This window comes from Amphiura filiformis, chromosome 16, assembly GCF_039555335.1.
Source record: "Amphiura filiformis chromosome 16, Afil_fr2py, whole genome shotgun sequence".
Lineage (NCBI taxonomy): Eukaryota > Metazoa > Echinodermata > Ophiuroidea > Amphilepidida > Amphiuridae > Amphiura > Amphiura filiformis.
Window position 1 is genome coordinate 61772552 of NC_092643.1, and position 13451 is coordinate 61786002.

The 13451-nt window shown below is 37.6% G+C and overlaps 1 protein-coding gene across 1 annotated transcript; it reads right to left on the minus strand.

The window, feature by feature from the left end:
- Window positions 1-332: 332 nt before the first annotated feature.
- Window positions 333-7073, minus strand: LOC140136651 (uncharacterized). Its single transcript, XM_072158326.1, has 2 exons — window positions 6953-7073; window positions 333-1564 (listed from the first exon to the last, which is right to left on the minus strand). Exon 2 carries the CDS (start codon window positions 1558-1560, stop codon window positions 343-345), a length of 1218 nt encoding a protein of 405 aa, XP_072014427.1. The 5' UTR covers window positions 1561-1564; window positions 6953-7073; the 3' UTR covers window positions 333-342.
- Window positions 7074-13451: the final 6378 nt, after the last annotated feature.

The window sequence follows — 13451 nt, forward strand, 5'->3', positions numbered from 1 at the left end:
TGGTACGAAATACTAGTTGACATTAATATAAGATAAGATCGCAATTATTATTTTCTCCACTTTGGAGAAAGGAACAAAATCAATCTTAACCAGGATTTGAATCAAAACCAACGAGACTAAATTGGTTTTACATAGTTTTTCTACATTTAAACTGGATGGTTTGTCTTCCGTATTGTTCTTTTAAAACACTGCGAACATTTATGCAGTATCTACATTGATAAAGTCTTTTTTTATTGTTCCATCTTTGTCATCCTGCTACCTGCTGTTGACAAACTCCTGTCGCAATAATTTACATCGATAAGGCTGCTCATTGATGTGACTTGTGGATTGTGGATTACGTTTCTATATGTATTTTGTGATTTGTTTTATGTTTTCCTTTTTCTTGTTATTTGCTTTTGAGGAACTGTTGATGTGAATCTTCTTTTCATGGTTTTTTCTACCACCAACATACGAGAAACCCTTGCTACAGTATCTACATTTGTATGGTTTCGTGTGACGCCTTTCATGTTCGTTCCTATTCCCATTTGTCGTAAAACTCTTGCTGCAATGTTTACATTGGTAAGGTTTCTCTTTGGTATGAATACGTTCATGCTCAGTCATCTTACTTTGATGTAAAAATCTCTTGCCGCAGTAAGTACATAAAAAATGTTTTTCTTCTCCCGTCTTGACAGTGACACTTCTAGCAGGTTTCTTCTCGGAAGGTTTCTCTTTGTTATGACTCTTTTCATGTTTATGTCTACTACGTCCATACTTAAAACTCTTGCCACAACATCTACATTGAAAAGGTTCCTCTTTCGTGTGCATCCTTTCATGTTGCGTTTTGCTACCTCCTGTTGTGAAACACTTGCCACAATATTTACATTGGTAAGGTTTCTCTTTGGTATGAATCCTTTCATGTACAATCTTGGTGCTTGCTGTTGTGAAACTCTTTTTGCAATATTTACACTGGAATGGTTTCTCTTTAGTGTGAACCCTTTCATGACATCTTCTAGCATGATTTTCACTAAAACACTTGCCACAGTACATACATTGATAAGGTTTCTCATTGGTGTGAATCCTTTCATGTGACGTCATGGTACTTCCCATTGAGAAGCTCTTGTCGCAATATTTGCACTGATAAGGCCTCTCTTTTGTATGGATTCTTTCATGGACAATCCTGTCACGTCGACACCTAAATCTCTTGCCACAGTATCTGCATTGTTTATCGTAGTGCGATTTTTCATGTGTAACTTTCAGATCCGCTGTTACATAAATCCTTGGGCAAAATTGGCACGGATAGTTTACAGGTTTTACATTTTGATCGGTGTTACTTTGTCCAGGTTTGATAACAGGCACTGCCTTCTCTGTAGAATTGCGCAAATTCTTGACTTTTTCATAAGTCATCCATTTTATGACTGCATGTTGGAAGGAGCCATTCTTATATGGATATATATGTATCCACTTTTCATGGCGCCTTAAATGAATCAGATATCGACTAGTATCATAATAAAATCTTTGTCTGCAATACTTGCATGTATGAAATGGTAGAAGATCGGCCGAACTAGCTGATAGATTCTTCATGATTCTGTAAAAACAACAAATCAATATGAAATTGGAAATGGAGTAGTATTGGTTCGGAAGCTTACATAGGCCTCCCACTAACAAAATGTTATTTATCAGTAAGTTTTATTTTGCACAAAGGGCGAATACTACCAAATTACTGGCCTGTGAACTCTTAGAACGGTCTAGTGTAGTCGATTTGACTAGAATGGCTAGTAAAATATGATCTCACTATGATTTTCTGAGTCAAATTTAACCACATTCTATATTCAATTCGAGGTCAAATTGCAAAATTTAGTGACATCTGATTCTACTTTGTTTCCTTTGTTTGAACATGTTGAAAGGGGAATTTTTCATTCCTTTTTCCATTTGCATTTTGTTTTATCATCTAAGTATTTTTGTGTGGCTCTTTTCATTCTAGGAGCACTGTCATTAGAGAGAGTAATTGTTTGCTTCCTGAATTCATGAAAAGAGAGTAATTGTTTGCTTCACTAGAGAGAGTAATTGTTTGCTTCCTGAATGGCCTATTATGTTTACGTTTCAGAGTTCAACTCATAACACTTAATCCGTCTGTGAAGCAGCATCTACAATGCTATTATAGAGTTCTTGTATATGTTAAAATAATTGACAGGTACAAGGTCTACAAACGCCAATCATCACAAACAGTAGCAGCTAGGAAGTTGTGGCAACCACTCGGCGCCAAGCCTACTTCCATCAGGCGAGTCATGGAGTGTAGCAAAACACATCATCTCCAGGGGGTGAGTTCTGTCGCAGAATATGGATATTTCGGCTGGTGCCTTTATCAAAGAAAAGGAATCTTCTTCGCGATGCAGTTCTCAAATAGTAATGGCAGACGATGACTTCTTTTGGCGGCAAAAAAAACACCCCAAACTTTTCTAGGTAGTTCTAGTAGACCAGACCTGACGGTGCACACATTTTAATATTGTCAGCATTTGATTCACAAAAGTAAACAACAATTAAGACACTTTATCTCTTATGCAGATGTTCTACATCACTCTTTTCAGGGGGGACAGGGGTAAGTGAATTTATGGGGGGAATCAACAAATTTTGCACCAATTTACACAAAAGGGTTGGAAATTTTTGTAATTTGGGGGGTTTCTGTGCATGTGATGTCATGCAGTCAGTGTGTGGTACAGTGCTAGGAAATAATTTAGAGTTGGTAAGAAGTTTGATTATGGAGTGACTGAATTCATATTGATGGTCTAATTTTATCAAGCATATAATATTAAATACCTCAACAACAATCACAGTCATATTCCATTGATCATTTTACTGCAGAATAACCTGTGTTGTAAAAGTATTACGATACATGAATAACATTGATCGATAAATCTATCTACTATCCACGATGACACAATAGTTAGACTAGAGTGTGGAACTATAATTAACTACCTCAGTCATTCAATCGTCGCCAATTTTCAAACCTATTAAAACATAAATTTATTTTGATGACTTACCTGTATCTTCAGAGCAAAGTTTGCTAATTTTTATGAGGTTATTCAACCATGCTAACAATTCTCCGACATGTCTTATGAGCATTTTTTCGGGCGCTATACCCGTTGTAAGTGGCATTGTTTACTTTTGAATTTCCATTGCTTTACATAGTGTCATGCTTCACTGATTTTGACACGTTTAGAGATCACATTCTCATATCCATTGTCGGTTATCAGTGTCCTGGATTGAGGATAGACTTTTTGATCAAGAATAACATCATTTAGGAAGCAAAATGGCTGCCTATTGTCTAAACCAGGACATATCCCAAATCGGCACGTGATTTCAGTCGCTTCTTTATCCCATTTATACTTGAATCCTAGTGAGGAACAAGTACCCCACCTTCGCGTGATTTGTCATATGGGTGTCTATCGTGCTACGGTGGGGTATGGTTAAGTACATTTCCCCGATAGCGAGTGCCGTTCCAATCAAATTCAATGGACTGAGGAAACTTTCCCGCAGAATGTATCCACTGATTCAATACAATATGTCATAATATATGAGAAGGGGAGACTGGGGTAATTGTGGCCCTGGGGTAAATGTGGCCCCTTTGTCTTTATCAGGGTGTCTTTATACATGTACTAAGCTTTGGTCAAGGTGACTTTGTACTGTATGAAAACTGACCGCAGGGTGTAACAACATTTAAACTTGAGTTAACAAATTCAAAATTCTTGTTTTTCGCAAATACATGCGCCTTATGTATAAATTACAATATGGGTCAAAAGTATTAGTTCTATCCCTTTTGAGGGAATAAAAAATTATTCCATAATAATTAAGTGTAAGTCGTAATTTTATGCCTATGTAACTTCAAAATAAAGTCTGTTTTTGCTTTGCAGCTGAAAGCAGCAACAAATTTACACAATTTTAACAAGTTTTGTACAAAATGCCTTAAAATGCCTGTTTCTGACAAATTAACCAGATCAAATGGCTTGAAATTATTGCAATGACAATAAAACATGTTATACATGTAAATTGTTATCAAGAAGAATTGGATTCACAATAACCTTTAAATTCTTTATTTTGTTCGGGGGCCACAAGTACCCCAATGCAAGGGGTAATTGTGGTCCCTAACACTAACTAACATCATGAACATCAATCCCGGAGGGACACACCCCCCCACATTTTGAGATGGGGGACACAATACCAAATGCCCCCCCCCCCCCCCACATTTCGGCAAATACTTTCCTGGTCTAAGTAGATTTACTGTAAAAATACAGGCAATACCTTGTTTTTGGCTGAAATAGTGTTAAATTATGTAAAAAGTGTAAAAGTGCCAAATTTTTGCGCGCTTCACGGGAAATGAACCCAAACATGTGTCAACTTTCACTTCAAATAGTATGAAACTGAAAATTTTTCTGGCACTATGTGTGCTTATATCCCACCAAAATCAGGCTGGAATAAAGCTCCCTGGCCAATTTTTATCCCCCCCCCATTTTTCCACCTAAAATTTACACATTAATAAGTGTCAAAAGTGTCTATATACCTTCATTTGGCGAAAATTGTAAAATTTTCCAACAACAAAGAGGGGGGGGGGGGGCACATTCCCCTCAGACGAGGTACCCACTTCCAGATCATATTTCGCAAATATTGTATCCCCAGATACTAACCCCACCTTCGACTTCAGATTGAAGCCCTTGATTAACATAATGTTAATTATTATGCAAATTATAATCCTATATTTTAAAATTATATTTATCACAAAAAATATCACTCATACAGAAATTTTACTTTAAGAATTATATGGTCAAAATGCAAAAAGGGGGCCACAATTACCCCAGTCTCCCTATACACATATGCTGCTTCAGTTTTCTAAATTAAGATCATTTTCATTGAAAAATCCAATAAAACAAGAGGCTGCTTTGAGCATTTTCCATGATTTAATTGAGGCAGCGGCTAGGTCACATGACCGCCAGTTTGGTTCCGCTCCGTCCGCCTGTTTGTGTGGAGGGAGCGGAACCAAACTGGCTACGGAAAGACTACTTTAACCCATCTGTGTGAAAATCACAATTTTGCTAGTGCCGTAGACTTCATAAAGGGCTGTCTTTCTTTTCAAAATATCTAATTTGCAAGGATTTTCAAAACAAATGGAATCAGCTGCTAGCTGATGACGTTTACAATGCAAGTTAAAATGTAGGAAAGGCATGAAAGGATACACAGCTAGTAGGTATGCAAGGTGAATTAAAATTTGCCATCAATCTGCATCATTTTATATATCAAATTAAAGCCCTTGAGTAAAGAAAGACAAAACTGAAAACCTTTTTTTCATAGCACTTTCCGTAGCAAAGTTACATCTTGTCAAAGATTGACTTTCGGTCATGGGTCATATGGTGGGACGGGGACCCCAAAATAGTGGGAGGCGTTACATTTTTCTCTCCTCTTTCAGATTTAACTTGTTGGTACAGAATTTCACAATTTGAAATGATCATTTGTTTAATTAGTGAAAAAGATATCTTTTTGAATTTTAAATTTTATCATTGCCAAATTCTGTTCTATACATGCAAATTGTATCTCAAATCAAAGCTTGTTCATTAATTATTCATATTCAACTATTAGTTTGATCTACATGTATTTCATGTATATGTACAAGTAATTACTGAGAACTGCAAGACCCACAATTTTTCCCTATTCAGTAGTATTCACTACACACAAATGCCAAGATTTTCAGTCACAACATGCATTTTGGCTTTAAATTGTTGTATCTTGAGAATTATACACCCTAAGATAGGCATTTTTGGAATGCATTTTACCCCAGGAATCCAAATATGCAGTTAAAATAAATGTAGGATACACTCTAAAGAAAATATTTTCAAAAATGTAATCAACATTTGGTGCGTAAAGTTACGTACATTTTCACACCCTGTATCACCACTTTGGTCAATCATAACATAGTAAAAGTATACATTTTATTGAAGCTCATAGTGTTGCCTGCCACAAAATTAGATTACATTAGAAGTATTCCATATCAGTAGCAAATGCAATAAATTATCAATTTTCTAGTAAATTTTTTTTTTTTCATGATATCACCCTATATATTTTCTTACACACCCTGTATACCAACATCAATTTTGCATTGTTTTGTTGGATTCCTTGGAATATAAGCTTTCCAAAAATGTATAGTTTTGTTGGTGGCTATAGATGTCTAGTTTTAGACATACATGTATCAATTTAAGAGAAAATGAGGACAAATGATCAAAATCAGTAGGCCTACTAGTTACAACGCAAATGTGCCCCACCATATGACACACAACCTTTCATCAAAAAGATTCAGCTAGCAAAATTCCCCAAAAAAGCATTTCGGTGGTGTTTCTAGATCTTGGTCTCATGTTGATAGCAGCTTTTTTAATGGAAATGCTATCAAAATCCCTCTAAAATTCCATGTGCGAGTGACTTATCACCATAAAAAATATTTGGGTTAAGTGAAGTAGACAACATACTTATGTAGGTTTCCTTGACCGGTCAGTTCTTTTATATTTCTATGAAAATATGTATTGTGTTCTAGGCGAATTTGGCTGACTAGTTAGCAAATGTGTTAAGTAAGGTTTGCCTGGCATACCTACAGCTAGCACAGGGACACATAATTTGTAAGTGAATTTGTGCTTACACCCATCGAATGTGTGTCATCAGCCCTCAGATCGGCCCTGTAGGAACCCATGGATTCGATCCATGTAATTTGTGCTACATATACACGACAGGTTATTGAGGAGCATACGTTTACGTTTACGTTAAAAGAAATGTCAGTATGGTAACAGTCCTGTCCGCTTGATTCCCGCAGGGAACGTTGGACAGTACTTCTTCAAAGTCAAGGTCAAAGCCTGTGCTGATGAAACAAAGTCAGACAATCACAAAGTCAAAGACAGAGATGAGTTGGACGTGGCAGTTAATTGCAAAGTAGTTCACTCACCATGGCATGTCACTGACGGGGTGGTCATTTATACTACACACAGGCAGAACATCTCTGATTTGATTCTCCTGAAACATTTAGTCGAGGAACAAGTTATCTAATTCTTCTATCCTATTTTGTGGCCTACCCCTCATATTCATAAACGTACTTATAAAATCTTGACGAATTCATGAATTGATCTTGCAGCAGTAGTAGTAGTAGTAGTAGTAGTTCGTAAATCCCGCCTTACAGTAGGCGCACCCCTGATAAACAGGGTAATGATAAGGTTCACAAAAGTACAATTAACACCAAAAAAATACACAATTTACAATCAACTAAACTACAAAGTCAAAAGTTTTTCACAACATAAGCCAGTGTGGTCGGTGGAGACGGGTGCACTGCGGAAAAGAACTGTTCGTCACTCCGGGGCAAACGCATCGCACGTCCAAAACACGGCGTTAAACTACAGGATCAAACAATGGATGTCCAGGATCCTTTTCACAAGTTCTACACGGTTTAATCCAGGATTCAAATCAACTGGTCAAACACTAGCTACGCAACAAACTACAGGATCAAACAACGGATAGATCCGGGATCCTTTTTACTAATTTTACAGTCGGTCCAGGATTTAAATCCACTGGTCACAAACAACACAAAAGTCAATTACTAGGTGCAGAAGATATACAGTGCAGAAGTTTCTCCATGAAAATATTATTTCATGGTTTGTAACAGTCAAGTTTGTGTAATTTCCAATGCTGAGCTTGACAGTTCCTGCTGCAATAGGATGCCATATAGCAACGGGTGCATTTCTTGAGACCTCCAGGAGCCAAATATCCTGGAATCATGCAAACTGTGTTAGCGCATTGGTCTAGATCCAGCTCCTCATCTGAAATGGGTTCCGTGTCAACACTCACTTCCTGGGTTTGTTCTACCTGGGATGAGTCTGTACGGACATGACACTGGGCGTCATGTGAGTCACTAGGGGGTTTCACAGGAAAGGGGCCTGGAGCTGCGGCAGCCTGGTCACCAAGGTTACATGCAAGAGGCACATCAGCAAGAGATTGTTCAAGATGTTTATCAGGTGAAGTGATAGAAATATCTTTAACTGGCATAACAGCGTTAGGTTTCAAGATGGGTACCAATCTTTTTTCCCGTTTTGAGTCTAACCACTTTTCAAGTCTCTGCCTATCTCTTTTCTGTGTAGAGGGGGATTTCTTCTTTCTTCTTCTTGGTGGCACAATGCGGGAATCCAGAGGAGCGGTAGAAGTCTTTTTGTTGCAGTGAGGTGGACATTCCACGCCCCGTTTATCCAAAATGTCTCTACCACGCTTCACTTGGTCACATGTATCGATTCGTGTGCTTGACACAGCTGTCGTGGCGGGAGATTTAAGCTTAACCCAACAGATATCAAGGTAAATTTTCCCCTTGTTATCCTTCAAAGTCCACGACGGAGGCTCCAAATTGTTGATATCTAGAGCTTGCAGCCTGTGATCCTTTACTAGTATCGACAACCTGTATCCCTGCCGTTCGCGATTGCATTATAGCGCCACCTATTTTAGAGCCTGATGAGATTAGCTCTATTATAAGGCCCAGACATGGGGTAGAAAGGAGTGGGTCGGTAGGTCGATTTCCTTTTTTTTTTTTTTTTTTTTTTTAGATGTGTACATGTGTTGCAGCAAGTGGTGTAAGAGAAAATATACGACATTCAGCCTTACATTTTGTACTTGTGTCAAACTTTAATTATAGGTTAATGAACGTGTATTACTTGTTGGGAGAGAAATTAGACAAAATAATGCATGCGCACTGATGTTGATGCATAGCGCAAGTGCATTATTTAGTCTAATTTCTCAAGCAACAAGTATTAAATACATGTTCATTAACCTATTTGAATAGTATTTCCTACACAAGAAGAAAAAACATGTGATTTTTGATGTTTTTATAACAAAACTATCACCAAAAATGTTGGAAAATAGGACCAAATATATAAATGCATCAACCCGCCCAAAAAGCGTGCAAACGCACTGCGCGTAGTACGCGGATTGCACATTATATTCAATCAATGTACTCCGCATACTTTTCTAACCGCTTTTCTGATTGGCTGCTATGAATGTATTTCAACCTTACCATATAAAGTTTAACCTCTTTGGTAACAAAATCGGGCTGGAGTACAAAATCCCAGACCATACCTGTACATGTACTTGTCGTGCTTGGTTCTCTATATTGATGTTGATTGATGGTAAAATATTGTTGGCATGGTTGGGGAGGGCGAAATGGGAAAAATGAATGCTGTGATTGCCAGGAATATTAACTTAAATGTCATTATTAAGTGTCATTTGGCATTTTTATGGGGAAAAAACATCATTTTCTTTATTTTTATATCATTGTAAAAAAAAAAAAAAAAAAAAAAGTGTATGATGTTTTTTGAATTTTTGGGTCGGTCGTGTCTGGGCAAACAAACACTTTTTTTTTTTTTTTGCCTAATCTATAGCAACATCTATGACAAGAATTTGTCTTTAAAAAAGACAAGTTCACGGATCAGGTGTATAGTACATGTACTTTGAGCTACTTTGGTTGGTCTAACATTCAATATTCATATCTAACCTACTCTGCACTTATTCGACAATAAATAAGTGATATGAGGCTTACCGTCGTTTTATCTTTTCAGTTTCTGTTTCCGTATCCGTAATAGTTTTTGTAAGTCATTGTTATTCTGAAGTGGTAGTATCCCAGGTATGACCAATCTGTTATTCTAGCCTTTTGTTAGTTACTGAAAATTTGAAGCTCGTGAATTTCAGTTTTCGTTTTGGTAAGTTATATTGATTTTTTACATAAAACCTTGAGATGTGCGGTTGGGTGCCAATCTAGACAAAAGAAGAGTCTAAATTTTACGGTCCTAAATTCGCGGTAAATTGTACGGCTTCAATTGACTTGTGTTTGGTGTATATGCACTTACGCCTAGACGTAAGTGGCTCGTAAAAAAGTCTTGCATTGAAATATATACTAACCATGTTGCCAAGTTATAAGCAAAAGTCTTTCATATTGGCGATGAAACGAGCGTCTAAAATCTCCCAATGAGGCGCGTACAAGTGGTGATTTGGTAATCATGTTTTATATTGAAATGCAATACAAAAGAATTTGCATTGGAGCAAAGATAATGTATTCTATTCATGGCAAGCTAATCTGATAATTGGTTGGGCCTATATGCAAGACTCGGGTTTATTTTAAATGTTTATTTTTGTAGAGCTTATTTTTAGTCATGGATCATACTGATAAATTTCGCGAGGGGGGGGAGGGAGGGAGATACTTAAGTTGAGACTGAACAAGCGAGAGTGGGAGGGGGTGAGGAAGAAAGAGAGGAGAGGGAGAGACGGAAAGACTAGAAAGAGAAGAACTCGAGAGGAGAGAGTAGGGACCGGGGGACGGGGAGGGAGTGGGGAGACTGATCATGGGGGGGGGGCAGGAGGAAGCAAAATAGGGAGATAGACATTGATACGAGGGAAGGGCGACACTGTGGCCCTGCACAAGTGCATTGGGGTGCGATATGCTCATAAGCGGGCCTTTTGTGATTTTAGAGCTTATTTTCAACGTTTTTACAGAAAAAAGTGGACTTTTGTCATTCGGATTGGCATGCATCAAAGACGAGAGGGCGCTAGGCCATTAAAAACAGCGGTGTTGTCTCTCCCGCTTTTATTGACATAGGCATCTGCTCTATTGAAATAAGCTGATTGGTACTTCAAAGTTAACAATGAAGTCAGATTACAGTAAACTTACTGAATCACTTGCGTTTTCGTATCTGAACAATAGACTTACGGAAACTGAAAAGATAAAAAGACCCTTAATAATGATACCTGCGTCTTGACTCTGGAAAACAATATTTTTCAAAAACCTCATTTTGCATTTAGTTTTTTAAGCCACCTCGGTAGCCACCTACAGGGTCTCGTTTTGCATTTAGGCTTTTATTGCGTTGCAAAGTAGCAAAACTTTCTTTATATATGGCCCAATTCGTGCCTGGAAAAGGCTATCCCCTCTTACAACCTATCGTCAGGTCTGATTTCTATATAATGAGGTGTCACCGGGTTTGCAAGAGATAGGCTAATACCAAATCTAAACACCATGAAATTTACCACATCACGACCAAGCTCACATTGGGCGCCCATTCCTTTTTAAAGGAATTTTATTAAGTCACCTACTAGGAAACAACTTTTGCTATAACTACGAAGAAAATTGTATCTTATCACAAGTAAACAAAATAATTACACAGCTTGCTCTTGTTAGCTTTTGTCAGGGTAGGGATATGTTTGAACACCAATATTATACAGGTTTATAGGCCTACACATGGGTTATTACAAGAGTCAATAAACATTAGCTAACATTCAATTAACTATAGAGTATAGATAAATGGACTAAGTTTTGTGCAATGTAGTAATTTTCTGAAGTAAATCGCTTGCTGCACAGTTTTCTATACAGAATGATGTTTACTTTTTAATCAGGCCTGGCTATGAACCTGCTAGTTTTGATTAACCAATCAGTTATGTGTATTGTCAGCATGTGATGGCTATAAGCCAATTACAAACATGTTTCTAAAAAAAGGCTAAAAATTCCTACTCCTGGACAGACTCTTTTCCGGGTTAGGGCAAATTAGTAAGTTGTCATGTGTGGCAAGATTAGATAAAGGCATACAAACTAGGGTATGAGATATTAGGAATTATTTCCTAGACTAATAACCACAAGGCTGGTGGGCTACAATACCTATTCATGACACAGGATATGTAAGGGATAAACTGTGCATATGAGATGTGGGGGAAAGTGGCATCATTTCACTGCCGTGAAATAAAATATCAATGCAATTAATGTTTCTAAATTTCAATTTCGTTTCCTTCGCATATTTGAATTCAAGATGGCATCCAAAATGACCGACAGTATTGCAATAGAGTAACATGAAAATGATATAATCAATGGAATGAATGTTAATATTAAAATAAATTTGAACACAATTTGTTTTATTTGTATCACTTTCCAATTCAAGATTGAAACAAAAATGGCCGCCAAATTAGCGATGTGATGTCATGATGACATTAATTAGGCCTAATTGATTTTTTTTGTCCTTTCAGGCCTGTGAAACTAAGTTTGAAGAGTACAATGCTGTAGCCTAGTAAACTTTCTCAGCATAGCTCTAGTCTAGTAAACTTTTCCATTGTATCTGTAGCCTAGTAAAATATCCAAATATAGATATAGCCACGGTCAACTTAGCTGTAGACTGGAGGGGCAACTTTATCTAAGTGTTAGTACGGATTTAAGGATGGATTCTGTATCCCTATTAAATTCATCCCAAGATATTCCGTTTGATGAGATAAAGTGCATATAACGCCTCCGGGCAATGGCGGATCTAGAGCAGTCGGGGGGGAACTGTAGAAAAAAATTCTACGAAATAGCCGCGAAGCGGCCATCCCGGAGCGCTTACACGACGCAGGGGTGTGTCTGATGGGGTGTCTGTGCCCCCATGAGAAGTTAGAAGCTTTTGGAAAATGAAGACCCAATTGAAGCCATTTGGTGGACCATTTTGTCACTATTATTATGTAAAATGTTAGTTTGAAAAAGCCTAAAATTTGCGAAAAGACGGCCCAATTAAAGCTTTTCGTGGACAAGTTTTGACTTTTATTGTATAAATTATTACTAGTAGTAGTACCCATAAAGTTGCGCACGCAGGGGGATGTGCCCCCCACCCCAAGTGAGAAACTTTGCAAAATGAAAACCTAATTGAAGCCATTTGGTGGACTATTTTTGCACTATTATTGTGTTAAATTTTAGTTTGAAAAGCCGAAAAATTGCGAAATGACAGGCCAATTGAAGGCATTTTTCACTGTTATTGTATGAATTATTGGTTTAAACATCAATTGCTGGGTGTTAAATAATGTATTGATCGTAATCGGAGACTGGTCACGTCTCAGCCGACAAGGAATATTGATTATTGATGAATCCCATGCATGTAAAAGCTGAAATCTCAGGTCCCTCGTTTGTTGAGGGATGGGCTTCTCTACTCGTTCCGAAATAGCTTCTCGAACTTCCCGTTCAAACCACCTCGCCTCGGAATCCAGTTGCCTATGCTGTCCAAGCCTGGCTTTGAGAGACTGTTTTGTTTCACCTACGTATGCCTCTGTGCAATCCAGGTCCCCGCAAGGTTGGAGTTTTTGTCTCTCGGAGGCTTGTCCTTAACATGGACTAGTTTTCTGTGTAATTTGTTTACCGGTTTAAGGGTAGACGAGGCATTGTTAGTCGAAGCAGCCATTATCTAAATCAATATATTAATGAAAAATAACCCTTTGATGTTTTGCACAAGTTCATTCTTCAAATCATGTACTGTATTTTGAAAACTTGCTTGATTTGTTTCTGTAACGTTTTACAAAAGTGTTGTTGTTTCAGCCCTCTTTACAACTCAAGAACTGCAGGACCTACAATTATCTGTGATATTTGAATTCTCCTACACACTCGCTATGAAATGATCAATGTGATGTTTGCCAAA

Coding starts and splice junctions, on each gene's coding strand:
- LOC140136651 (XM_072158326.1), bottom strand. CDS start 1,560: ATGAAGAATCTATCAGCTAGTTCGGCCGATCTTCTACCATTTCATACA.